Raw genomic sequence first — 12,770 nt, 5'->3', positions numbered from 1 at the left:
ACGTAATGAGCATGATATGTAAAACATGTTCCGTTTTCTTCGAACATAGTCTTATTATTAAAAGAAAGTAATACACGAAAGTACGGTTAACCATATATTTGAACGTAAATTTAATAAACCACGAAATTTACAATATTCTGAATACGATTATTAATCTTTAAATTATAAAAAAAAATGTAAGAAAATAATAAAAAATATGTTAAATTTTGATAAATATATAATTTAAATGATATTGATCTTTCAAATAATTAAAATTATTTTTTTATAAAATTATGCAAAATATTTTATTTAAAATTAGTGATTTAATAATACTTATTCGAATAAGTCCAATAAAAATAATTACGAAGACAAATAAAGATATAAAATTTTACTTATTTATTCAAATTATTAAAAATAAAATTTTTTCTTACTTTTGTAGAACCTGTACGCCCTTTGCTAGCTACGCTCGTGAAGTATAGCATCCCTCTCACTTTCTCTTACCCTCTAATGGAATGGCGCCGGTCATGTGTCCTTCTTTCTCGTTCCCGCGCAGTCTCAACACTGAAAGACTCGACAGTTCTCCCTTCCTCTCGTTATACCTGGCTTCCCTCTCCCGGTTGATGGTCGATGGAGGGGCGCGGGTGAACGCGTTCGAACGACAGTCCTTCCGCGGATTGCGGATATTGTGTCGGAAAGCCTCGTGGTGCGGTATCCTTGTTAGATGTTTCTACGATAGAGAGTGGAGCAAAGTGGTGTTTCGTTTTTCCGTTGGGATGAATGGTTCATGTGTCCTTCGTTCGAACTTTTGATCGGAAAGATTCGCTTCACGGTCGCCCATCGTGTTTATAGTGTTTCTCGCGGTAGGTTTTCTCGTTCGGTTCGTCTCCGTACTTTCGACATATTCCGCGACACCGGTTGTAAGGTTATGTTCGTCCTGTCATATCCGCGTGCTACTCCGTGCGACCGTACTTTTCTTAGTGAATTTATCGCGTACAGTGAATAATTCGATGTAGTGTTCATTCTGTGTTATTCGTGAGTGTTCGTTGAGAAGTTTATACCTGCAAGGACGTGTCGTGACACGTCTAACGACCAAAAGAGGCAATCCACGGACGACGCTACCACGCCTGGAATCATTTGGTGAGTAAATGTTTAAAGTTTGATTCTATCGTCAACGTTCCTCGTGGCGTCTGTTGTTCGCGTGCCTAGATGCTGCGTAATTTGCTATGGTCGATCACTTCTTATTTCTCTCTCGCCTCTTTGTGTTTTTTCTTTATTCGGAAAATGATTTATTTTAATGTTCAATTTGAAAAACGTCGAATCATTGTATCATTATTACATAGATATAATTTTATTATAAATCTCTAATCCGTAATTAAAATTCAACTTTTTGAAATTTTACGTTTTATATTTTTATCTGTAATCGTAATATCGAGATAGAAAAAAAAAGGTGTTAACTATGATGTAGATGATAAACGGATCGGATTCTTGTGGTGATGATCGCAAAGGAAAGAAAAAGCGGAAGTTGATTTCCGGTTTAGCTGAGAGATATGTAACGAAGTCAATCATCTTTGCTTGCCCATTTGGCCTGGTCTTCTCGAGACTTCTCTATTAATTAACTTTTCTGACAAGTTATTAGCGTGACAAGATCAAAGGCGCCATGGTATTACTCTTTTACTCCGTTTTTTCTATTCGTCTCGCACTTTCGCTCCCCTTAGATCGTCGAACCGTGGCGTGTAATTAAGACGGTCATCGCGTGCCTAGGTGTTTGCGTTAATTATCTTGTTTACAAAACCGCGTTGGAAAACGATGTTACGAAAGCGAAGAATTCGAACCGGTTGAAAACAACCCGCTCATTACCATGTATATTAAATATTAAATATTAAATGTGTGTAATGTATCATATTTCACAGTATTCTTGTAGACAGTACATCATCTGTATGTAATATCTGAAAAACATTTCAAACAAAATGGCGACTTATTCATTGAATTGAATTATCTGCTTGTCATAACTCATTTTTTTGCGTGCATTCAAAAATTTTGCCAATATTGAAATGCTTAAAGAGGATGAAGGAGTCTGTTAAATTTCTCGTTAAGTAGCTTACCAAAAGGAATGTTTGCATGTATCAGTGTGGAGCGTCTTTGTATGCTAGGAGATTGTTCAAGTGGCCTCTTTTGTCAAAAGTTCCCTGCTAGTTGTGGCCACCTGCACTTCTCTCGATACCTGTTTGGGTGCATACTCCTTGCGTTTTGCACGCAGTCTCGCGTTTTCACGTTCTTCCACCGGTTTGCTCCGCACCTGTCTTTAACTTAGCATTTTTCGTGACATGATTGATTCGTGGAGGGAGAGTTGAGTCTTCTTGTTTATATTAAAAATAACGTGTTTATCTTTGAATAAAATTTTTAATATATTTTAGTGGAAAAGATAAAAAAAAGGGTAAGAATTGGAACATCTTATGGTATTTTTAAAAAATTTGGCAATTGATAATAATTATTAGATATTGATCGTAGATTGATGCAAAATAAATATTAATTATATTCAAATAAATCTAATTTCTAAGAAAATAATTATTCGTTTCATGTACAATTCATTTGATAAATATTGGCATTATAATATTGTGATTATGATAAAAACTTTCTCAAAACATCTAACATGAATACATTTTAAGTATAGTTGTGGTTAATGCGTAAACCACATTAACCACAACTAACTCAAAGAGAAATGATGCAAAAATAATAGTTGGTAGATCGAGAATTGTCGGCAATAAAATATTCGTTTGTCAATGCGTTTAACGTACAATATAAAAAGTTTCTTCGGATGTGGGATAACTGTTCCACAGCTGGGAGAATTCGTCGTTTTCGCCAGGGAACGGAAAGTTCCACGAACACGTATGGAAGATGGATGAGAGAAGGGGAGTTGAAATAAAACGTAATATCGTCCCGCCAATGTAACACGCGGGTTCGTCGTGTTTGTTTTGAAACGCGTACACGTGGTCCAGCCGTTTTCGCGCTTAGAAACTGGATTCTCGCTCGTGTGGTGCAGAGAAAGAGCAGTGTATAGGCGAGGCGGTGCGAGCGAGAGAAACTGGTCATTGATGAGAGCGAGAACGCGGGAAGGGGAGAAAGAGAGAGCGTACTAGCGAGTGAGTGAGCGAGATGGGGATGTGTGAAGAGAAAGGGAGAGAGATAGGGAACAAGTAGCGGTTGGAAGAGGGAGAAAGTATCTTACTGCGTGGGAATATAGTATTGATCACAAGTTTGAGGCCACGTTTGGCGAACGGGTCGCGGATATTTTCATAGTGATTTAATAGTCGCTGTTATTACCGTGGAACCGATCGTTGTATATTTAGTATGAATGAATTGTGGTTTATGTATGAATTATGGGTAGATGTATGCGCGAGATTTTGGTACAAAATTACGAACGATTGTTAAACTATGATAATTTTCTACCGTAACTGTCGATTTTATTATTCGTAATTTAAATTATATTTTACACTCGTGCTAATTATAATTTTGTAAATATTAATAGCGTGAACGGAATATAATTTACGTTACGAGTAATTTAATAGTCGTAATGGCATACAATTATTGTACAATATCAATATTTAACCCTCATAAGTTTACTATCACGCTATAATTTCGTCAATTATTTTTAAATATATTATACCAAGTACATGTTATTTCAATGATATTTTTATACTATAATGTGTAAAAATATCGAAAGAAATTTAATAATTGTTTTCGATCTTACACCGTTTCTATATATTATACTGGTTACGTATCTTTTCTTCTTGAAATCTCGCTACTTCCATCCAATGATCCATCCATCGATTCGCGTTTGTGAAACGGTACAGCGACCAATTCCCTTTATTTTTTCCTTCATAGAAGGTCATTAAGCAATTACACGAGCGTCTGGGTCCGGCCATAGCGTGAATAGATAATTACACGCATACAAAGTTGCTTCATTAAATTGGATTCATACACGAGCCACGTATCCTCTGGCTTTAATTCACCTTATTTCGCTCCAGCCGGTTTTTCCCTCCTCTTTTTAACGAGACACGGTCATCGGTGTCGCTGCCAAGTCACACATCGCGGACCCAGTCGGAATAACATCCGTGGCATCCTCGTCTCTGCCCATTTTCCACGATGAGAAGTCTCGTTTTAAAAAACAAATCCTCTCGAGTTAAATCTTTTCACTCACGAGAGGCGATTATCACTAGCTAATTGGTTTGATATTATAGGAATAGAGATTCTAGAGTTGCGATGAATACGGTTCTTAAACAATGTGGATTTTCATACATGTTATACTTTCTTTGGAATTGGAAAGACTAATTTTTGTAAGAAAAAATTAAAATTAATAGGTTCTCCTATTTCCTTTCTCCTATTTAATTTCTGATTCAATAATTTTTTTTTATCACACCAGGAAACCAGAAATTGACCAACTCTGTTCCATAAAAATAATTGATCACGTTTTATTTCTGCGAAAATAAAATATTGTTCAGGAGATAAAAATTATCAATTTGACTTTAAATTTGTAAGTTAAATCGATCACGGCATACTAAATAATAATTTGACGAGGAAATAACTATCTTTGAATTCTCTCTTAAATGAAAAACCTCCTGGTTATTAACGCAAGGGTTAATCCAGAAACTTGACTCCACAGTGTCCAATCCTTCCAGTTTCAATTTAGCTTCGGTATGGCTCGTATTAATATTCTTGAAAATTAAGTTCGATGAGCAACTTTTTAAATTTCCTTCTGAGGAAGAAGGACACATAAGGATTAATCCGGGCAAATAACGATCCATTTTTGACGAAGACTGTCAACTTTCCATCTTAAAAAGTATATTCGAAATATTAACACATAAGAGTTGGTCCGTAAGCGGCAGAGTCTAATTCCGCGAGATTCAGAACGAGTTTATCGGAACGTCGATCTTCGTGGCACGACTAATTGTTTTAACCGGACATGACGTTCAAGGAGGGGGGCGATTAGATCTCCTGGAGATGCGATCTGAAACGGGTCCGCTGGACAATGATTTCCTAGATGAAAGTCGCTTCGCTGTAATCTCGAAACGTTTAATTTCCCCGACTCTCGTTAAAACGATCCGGTTTTCGCGGCTGAAAATAACGAGATCTTTAATTGTCTCGTCTAACGAGAGGCTGGTTGCGTGCTCCGTCACGCCGGTTGTGCGTTTACGCCTCTTCCTCCAGCTGTTCTCCCCTTCTTGGCTTTAGATATTTCGTTTTCCATTTTATTTAAAAAAGGAAGAGAAAAAGATTCGTTTTGTTCGAAAAGGAAAGATTTTATCAAATATCCAAAGTGATGTGCGAAATATATATATATTTTTATTAAATCTTTTGAAACGAGACTTTACATACAATTCGATATAATTTTTAGGTTAGTTTACTGCAAATTTGTCGCGCAGCATAGAACAGTTCTGAATATTTTTATTTCTTTTTATCATTTTGAATGTTTAAGAGAAAAATATCATCCGATATATAATTAACAGTAAGGAGTTTCATACGTTAGATTGAATCGAATGAGTTCGTGAGGGGGGAAAGGAAAGAGCGCGTTTATCTTTAAAAAAAAGGGGGGGGAAAAAAAGATTATCGAGAAATTACATACATATGTATATATGTATGGATGGAGAAAAATTAAAGATTAAATCGTTTGATTAAAAATGGCGATTTTATGATAATGCGCCTGGCCTTTGGAATTTTTTTTCTCTCTTTTCCGTTGAATCTTGGAGGATAGCCACGGGGACCGATCTTGATCTCGTGTACCATTTACGGCCACGGTATAATTACGCAATCGATCCGGGTGAAAGCGATTTCGTACTTGGCCCGTGGGGATGATGCGAATGATAGATAAGTCCTGCTCTCTCTCTCTCTGATACTCCCAATTCCACTGCCCCCTTTCTCTTATTCACATTTGATGTCCACGATAGGTAAAGGAATCGTCCATCCCTCTTTAAGATTTGAGAATTTTGAGAATTATGAGAACTTCGAAAATTTTGAGAATTTTGGGAATTTTAAGAGTTTTGAGAATTTTATGAATTTTGGGAATTTTGAGAACTTTGAGAATTTTGGGAATTATGAGAACTTTGAGAACTTTGAAAATTTTGGGAATTTTGGGAATTTCGAGAATTTTGGGAATTATGAGAACTTTGAGAACTTTGAAAATTTTGGGAATTTTGGGAATTTCGAGAATTTTGGGAATTATGAGAACTTTGAGAACTTTGAAAATTTTGGGAATTTTGGGAATTTCGAGAATTTTGGGAATTATGAGAACTTTGAGAACTTTGAAAATTTTGGGAATTTTGGGAATTTTGGGAATTTCGAGAATTTTGGGAATTATGAGAACTTTGAGAACTTTGAAAATTTTGGGAATTTTGAGAATCTCGAGAATTTTGGGAATTATGAGAACTTTGAGAACTTTGAAAATTTTGGAAATTTTGGGAATTTCGAGAATTTTGGGAATTATGAGAACTTTGAGAACTTTGAAAATTTTGGGAATTTTGGGAATTTCGAGAATTTTGGGAATTTGAGAACTTTGAAAATTTTGGGAATTTTGGGAATTTCGAGAATTTCGAGAATTTTGGGAATTATGAGAACTTTGAGAACTTTGAAAATTTTGGGAATTTCGAGAATTTTGGAAATTTTGGGAATTTTGGGAATTTCGAGAATTTTGAGAATTTTGTAAATTTTGGGAGCATTGCGAATTTTGAGAATGAAACAGTTGTAAAAAGTTATTTTTCGCAAGAAGAGGGGGTAATAATGTTAGAGACAGTTGGAGACGGTTTTAAACGGAGTTTCGAATTCTTAGAGAATGTAGATGTATTTGAGAGTAAAAGTTTCGATAAAATTGATTTGTCGGTAATGGGACAGGGGGGCGAGAGTGAAAGTCTGGTTGTCGAAATAAAATAAATACTCGAGGAGTTCTACTTTCGAATATAATTTCGCATTCTGTGAATGTTTCATCAATAAAACGTCCGTAAGTGGAGAATTCTCTCGAGAATTACGGTCGAGTAATTTTTGGTTAATGGATAGATCGGGTTCGAGTCCAATATTAACTTTCATAGTGAAAGTTACTTACATTTCTTGCATTTCGGTGCAAATATCTTTACGAGAGTGAAGAACTCTTGTAAAATTGTCGAGGGGAGAGTTATTTTTCGTTAATGGACATCGCCGCATCGAGAGCAACTACTCGAGAGTAATTGCCACTCTCGGCTCTCAGTGTCCGTTGAGCAAGAAACAACATTATAGAAAGCGATTCTCCAATGTATTCGCACCTTTAAAATGCAAAAATGTACGTGACAACGATGTCTCAATTATTTGGACACTAATCTCAATGCAATGTCCACAAACGATAATTTTCAATTTCACTCTCAAATGTACCCTCAACACAAATATTCAAATATTAGTAAGAAATAACTTGTCGTCTAAAATGCATAAGAATATACAACGGTATATTCAATAATAACAACTATTATGCTCAATCTAGTGTCTGCAACTCTAAAAAATTTCATTCTCAAATATTAGTAAGAAACAACTTCACTAAAATATATAAAAAAAAAAAAAAAATACAACGATAGTTCAACGATTTGAATAACTATTGTATTTAACATAGTGTTCATAACTTTAAAAAATTTCACTCTCAAACTTCTGTATTTTTGCTTAAAATACAGAAGAGTATACAACGATAGTTCAATAATTTGGACAACTGTTACATTCAAAAAAATTTCACTCTCAAACTCATTATTCTCAATATATAATAAAAAATAACTTTCGAGAGCACCTCTAAAAAATTTCACTTTCAAATATATATATATATATATATATAAAAATTCAATGATTTTACAACTGTTGTACCGAAAATAGCTCTGCTCGACTCCGAAAAATTTCGCTCGGTGAAACGTATTCTAATCTAAGATGCACGATTCGTCCAAGGATTAGCCGCGAAAGAGGCCGAGCGCATTCGCCGTTTAAAATTCCTCCGGCCAACGATCCGATCCCGAAGGTCGATCGGACCCGGTCGTCCTTGTCCGTTGGACCATTCCAGTCCACGCCTCGTTTCTCCGTCCAAAACAGGAGGTTTCCGGGTCGCCCCCCCCTCCCCCCCGGAAAATTACTCTTCTTCGCTTCGATTCCTCGAGCCCCCTGGACGTTTTAACCCTTCCTCCTCGACACTCGTGCCAATCTCGCTCCTATCGCTGCTAATAGTGCAAGGATACAAACTGACATGTTGTATCCGCCCTTTTTTCCAACCAATTCTTCGCTTGCACTCTTCGCGCGAGAAGAGAAGAAGTATTTCTGGTCGGATGGAAAGAATATTCGCAATTTCCAAGTTTTGTTCTTCGGTCTATATTCAATCTGTATACAAAGTCTTTGCAGAGCGGAGTGTAAATATTTTTATACAGAAGAATGCTTTCGTTCCCTGAAACGCCGAGCCACGTAATTTAAGTATCTCTTAAATCGATAAATCGATCGAACGATATTATCTCATATTGTTTCACCACTGGCTTGTAATTCTGTTTGAACTTTTTTTAAGAAAAATTCTCTTTTCAAATGTGAAAGTACACCCAAGAAATGGTAAAAAGAAGAGGGGAATGTAAACCGATTATACACAAATCGTTGGATTTCCTCTTGCAATCATCGATTACGTTGCGATGAGATCAAAGGTTGATAGAAAAAGAGGCGCGTGAGTCACCGCGCGAGCTTCCAGTCTGGAGGAGCCGTCGGATATCATCGAGATATCGCCTAGCAACGAAAGCTGATAGCTGGTAGTGAATCGATAGTCGGCCTGTGTAACGCAATATATTGGATGCCACTCCTCGGCCTATGCTTGCTCTATCATTTAGCCTCTCTCTCTCTCCCTCCATATACTCGATGGATTCTGTGTGTACACCCCCTCCACCCTTGAGTAAATACACGCTTATTCCGCACGTGTGGGTGCACGCATGCAAATTGGCGCGTAGGCGTGAAAAGTCAATCAACGATATCGAGAATACTACTCGTTTTTCGGCTCGCTGTTTTTCTTTTCCCTTTTCTTTTAAGAAGTTGTCAGGCTCGAAGTTCTGGTGGATAGAATTTCGCGAGAGATTAGTTTTTATCATTATTAACGATTTTGGAAAATTTTCTTTACATGAGAAGGAGATGGATAGTCTTTCGAGGGATGGGTTGAAATTTTCTTGAATTGTTTAAACTGTTGGGTTGTTCGAATTGTTCGTGATAATAGAGAGGAAAAATTGAGGCAAGATTGTTCAGGGTAGGATTTTTGTACTGCTTCTAAAGGGATGTAATCCAATCTTGGAGAGTGTAATTTGAAATTTCCTTACCACTCTTAAGAGCGTTAAGAGCGTTTACGATTTCGCAAATATCCACGATAATGCGAAAACTTTTCAATCTTGTTTAGGGAATGAAATTTTGCCAGCACAAAAAGAGGAAGGGATAATTTAAAATTTTCATAAATATTTTTTACTTATACCGAATATATTCGAAACAGTTTCATTTTTCAGACAAATTTTCTCAATTGCCACCTTGCCGATTATTCCCAAAAATTCCAAAAATACGCTTTAAAAGAATATTTGGTTGTAAAAGTTGCTTGGATCGAACAAATTCTCACAGTTAAAGTTTTAAAAACAAATTTCCATCGAACAAATCAGTCGAGTCCGACGAGTAATCCCTTTCTCTTTTCACAAAAGTCTACCAAACTCTCGTTTTTTTTTCTCCCAAGACCGAAAGAAAAATCTGTGGCGCGCGATTCTATAATCGACAAATATATCTCGGTTCGAGAGAATTTTCGAGGGGGCCATTTGCACGGAGAGGAGGATTTACCACGCTGTTTCGGGGGTCCGGACGAATGGCGGCAATCTGGTAAATAAACAGCTGCCATCGAACCTGCATCGACCGGATCCCCCAGATTTATTCCCCAAGGAGGAATCTCTATGGAATCTCGTCTCGAAATTGCAACGAGTCGAATTAAAAAGTCGAGAGGTCAATCTCGAATATAATTTAGTTGAAATTGAAGTTTTCGAAGAAGGAGGAAGCGAATAAAGTTGTTGTTCGATTTTATTCGAAATCTAGTTACTTTTGCTTAATTTCAGTTTTCAATTCCTTTCATTTTTACCAGCGATGATCCATATTCGAAATAAGCAGACAACGTTACGAAATTTACAATTTCGAACGAGCGATAAACAGCAATGATTATTTATTTATCAGTTATTTATTCGAGGATTCTCGATATTTTGCCCGATAAATATTCAATATTAACACGCTTGCTCCGGTTTTAATATCAATTTCTTATTCAGATAGAAATGTAATTGCGCGTGTCCAATTATTTTTATGATTCGTTTTAATTTATTCGCAGTTTAATAATCTATGATTCACCTTTGTAATTCTGGTAATTCTAACGTTGACACGTTATGTACTGATACAACTATAATTATTATAGTAATTAATGCAATTAATTTATATTTAAATCTGAACTTTTTCAACGATGTTCGAACGATGAGTTTTTCGCTGAGTTTTCATTTTGTATCGTTCTTAACGTTTCTCTTGCACGTTCAACATTTTCCATTCGTTTATTATTTTCTTTCCGAACGAAGAAGAACCGTATCTCTCCCTCCCTTCTTCCCTATCGAGAATAAAATGGAGGAAACGAAGTTATGGTCGCATGTAAATTTCCGCCCGCCATCCAGTTCCACTCTCGTACTTTCGAGGAATAGATTTCTATTCGGGATAGAAAGATCGTGGAAACTACTAAAAAAAAAAAAAAAGAACGTCGATAACTCGAGATTTCTTTTTTTTTTTCTTTTTTTTCACTCGTATTTCGTACTCTAAAGAATTCCGTTTCGATCTTTTCAACCCTGTCTCTTCTTATCGTTTATCTTCGACTGGTTTGCTCGTTAAGATTTCGAGGAGAATTGGTTTTTCGCGCGTAACGGATAATCTGACGTCCCCGGAGAGCGATCGAGCCGAAGAATCTTTAAATTTTTGCGTTACATTTTTTCCCTCCTCGTTTGAACTCATCTTCCGCAACATCTTCTGGAGCGAGATACTTTGAAAGAGGCTCTCCAATAGCGGATATCGATTATCTTGTAGTTTATAAAATTAAATTCGAAACAAATTATTAATATATATTAATGACGTCGTAAGATGGGAAATCGTCGATGATTTCGCGATTGAAATGCAATCGAATAAATACGAGTCGAATATAAAACTACAAAGAAACAATTGTATATATACACACTCGTATTTAATACAAAAGAATAATGGAAAGAATTCTTACACGTGCCCTTCAGAAAATGCTCTCTCTCTTTCTCTCTTCCTCGTCCTTCGCAAAATCGATTTACTTTCGCACGGAAAGCGAGTAATTGCTTCGAACGTGAATAAAAACTATTGAATATTTTTTTTACGATTGAGTTTGCCCCGCTTGATTAGCGATGCTCCATGCATTCCAGACTGATATTTCACCCGCTAGGAGATACACACGACTCGAGACGTATCCGAAAGTTAGAGCGAGAGAGGGAATCGAACGAAACTGCTCGCATGGTATCTTGTTTGCCGTGGTTCGCGCGGTAGAAGCGACTCGTTGTTTTTAATTCGCGGCGCCGACGATAGAGGCGTTGTTATTATTTCGGCGTGGGAAATTAAGCGTTTTATCGGGGCCGTTTCCCGCGCACCACGCTCCCCGCCAATTCCTTACATCGCTGAATATTTATCGCTCGTCCGAAGGGAAATTTAATTAAAGCCCCTGCCCTCCCCCTCCCTGCTCGAGACGCTCGACACTCCCGCCCATCCGCTTTAAATTCGCGATGAATTTTATTCCATCGAGAGCGAGAGGGAGAGGGAAGAGGAGAAGGAGGAGGAGGAAGATCTGTTTATCGCGCTGAGCCTCGCTTTTCGTTTGGAAAACCGAGCGAGGTTTTTAAATAATTCAAAGGATTTTCGAGGCCAGTTTTCGATCCTTGCCATTCATTCGAATGTAATTGTTGATAAATTGTGGTGATTCGGAGATTATCGAGGTGGAAATTGGCGGAGTTAAGAGTTGAACGAAAATTTTCGAATGTTGATTTTTTAGAGACTGTGAGATTATATTAGAAATTTTTTCTAATGTAAGCAGGAAATTGATGAAGTTAGAAGTTGAATTAAAAGATTTTCGAATCTTGATGTTGACAGTTTAGATCTAAGATTGTTAGGAAGAAATTAATGAATTTAAAAGTTGGATTAAAAAAGCTTTTCGAATCTTGTTCGATGTTGATAGTTTAAATCTAAGATTGTTAGGAAGAAATTAATGAAGTTAAAAGAAATGAATGAAGATTTTCGAATTTTATTCAATGTTGATAGTTTAGATCTGAGATTATATTAGGAATTTTTTCTAAAAGAAGTTAAAAGTTGAAGATTTTCGAATCTTATCTTCGGTGTAATTATTGATCTAAGATTATTAAAAATTTTAGAAGAAGTAGGAAGTTGAATGGAACGAAGAAAATTTTTAAGTTGAAATTGGTTTACACGAGATGGATTTAAATTTATTTAATTTGTCTAATTAATTTTATGAACGAATTAAATCCATTGGGTTAAGGATGATCGATTTATCGAGCTGCAATATCCGCTCAATCATGTCAATGTCACTCTGGACGTATTTAGTTCCAATGCAAATCGGAAGAATTCAACTTGATCTTTGCCCAGTTCCAAGATTATTCGATTTTTATATTAATCGTTCGTTCATTTTTAATCAAACTCTTACTTACTTACACACTTAATTCCATCCTAATAAACGAAATATTATTTCTAAA

At 36.3% G+C, this 12,770-nt stretch overlaps 2 protein-coding genes across 4 annotated transcripts in view; one reads left to right on the top strand and one right to left on the bottom strand.

Annotated features, from left to right (window-relative positions):
- beta'COP (coatomer subunit beta') overlaps positions 1–524 on the bottom strand; it is a 53,226-nt gene extending 52,702 nt beyond the window's left edge. The window contains exon 1 of the mRNA XM_086905888.1: positions 411–524. Within this exon, the coding sequence (XP_086762014.1) occupies positions 411–461 (51 nt within the window). The 5' untranslated portion in view covers positions 462–524. The remainder of the gene's footprint in view (positions 1–410) is intronic.
- A 120-nt stretch (positions 525–644) lies between these two features.
- alpha-Man-IIb (alpha-Mannosidase class II b) overlaps positions 645–12,770 on the top strand; it is a 134,720-nt gene continuing 122,594 nt past the window's right edge. For 2 of the 3 annotated variants that reach the window (XM_086905883.1, XM_086905884.1), the window contains exon 1: positions 645–1,116. The gene's annotated coding sequence lies outside the window, so the exon portion shown is untranslated. The remainder of the gene's footprint in view (positions 1,117–12,770) is intronic. The other variant, XM_086905887.1, reaches the window with a different exon arrangement.

The sequence above is a fragment of the Apis florea genome, unplaced genomic scaffold (assembly GCF_048593485.1).
Source record: "Apis florea isolate Af1SG1 unplaced genomic scaffold, ASM4859348v1 contig_2492_pilon, whole genome shotgun sequence".
Classification (NCBI taxonomy): domain Eukaryota; kingdom Metazoa; phylum Arthropoda; class Insecta; order Hymenoptera; family Apidae; genus Apis; species Apis florea.
This window is presented reverse-complemented; position numbering and strand designations above follow the sequence as displayed.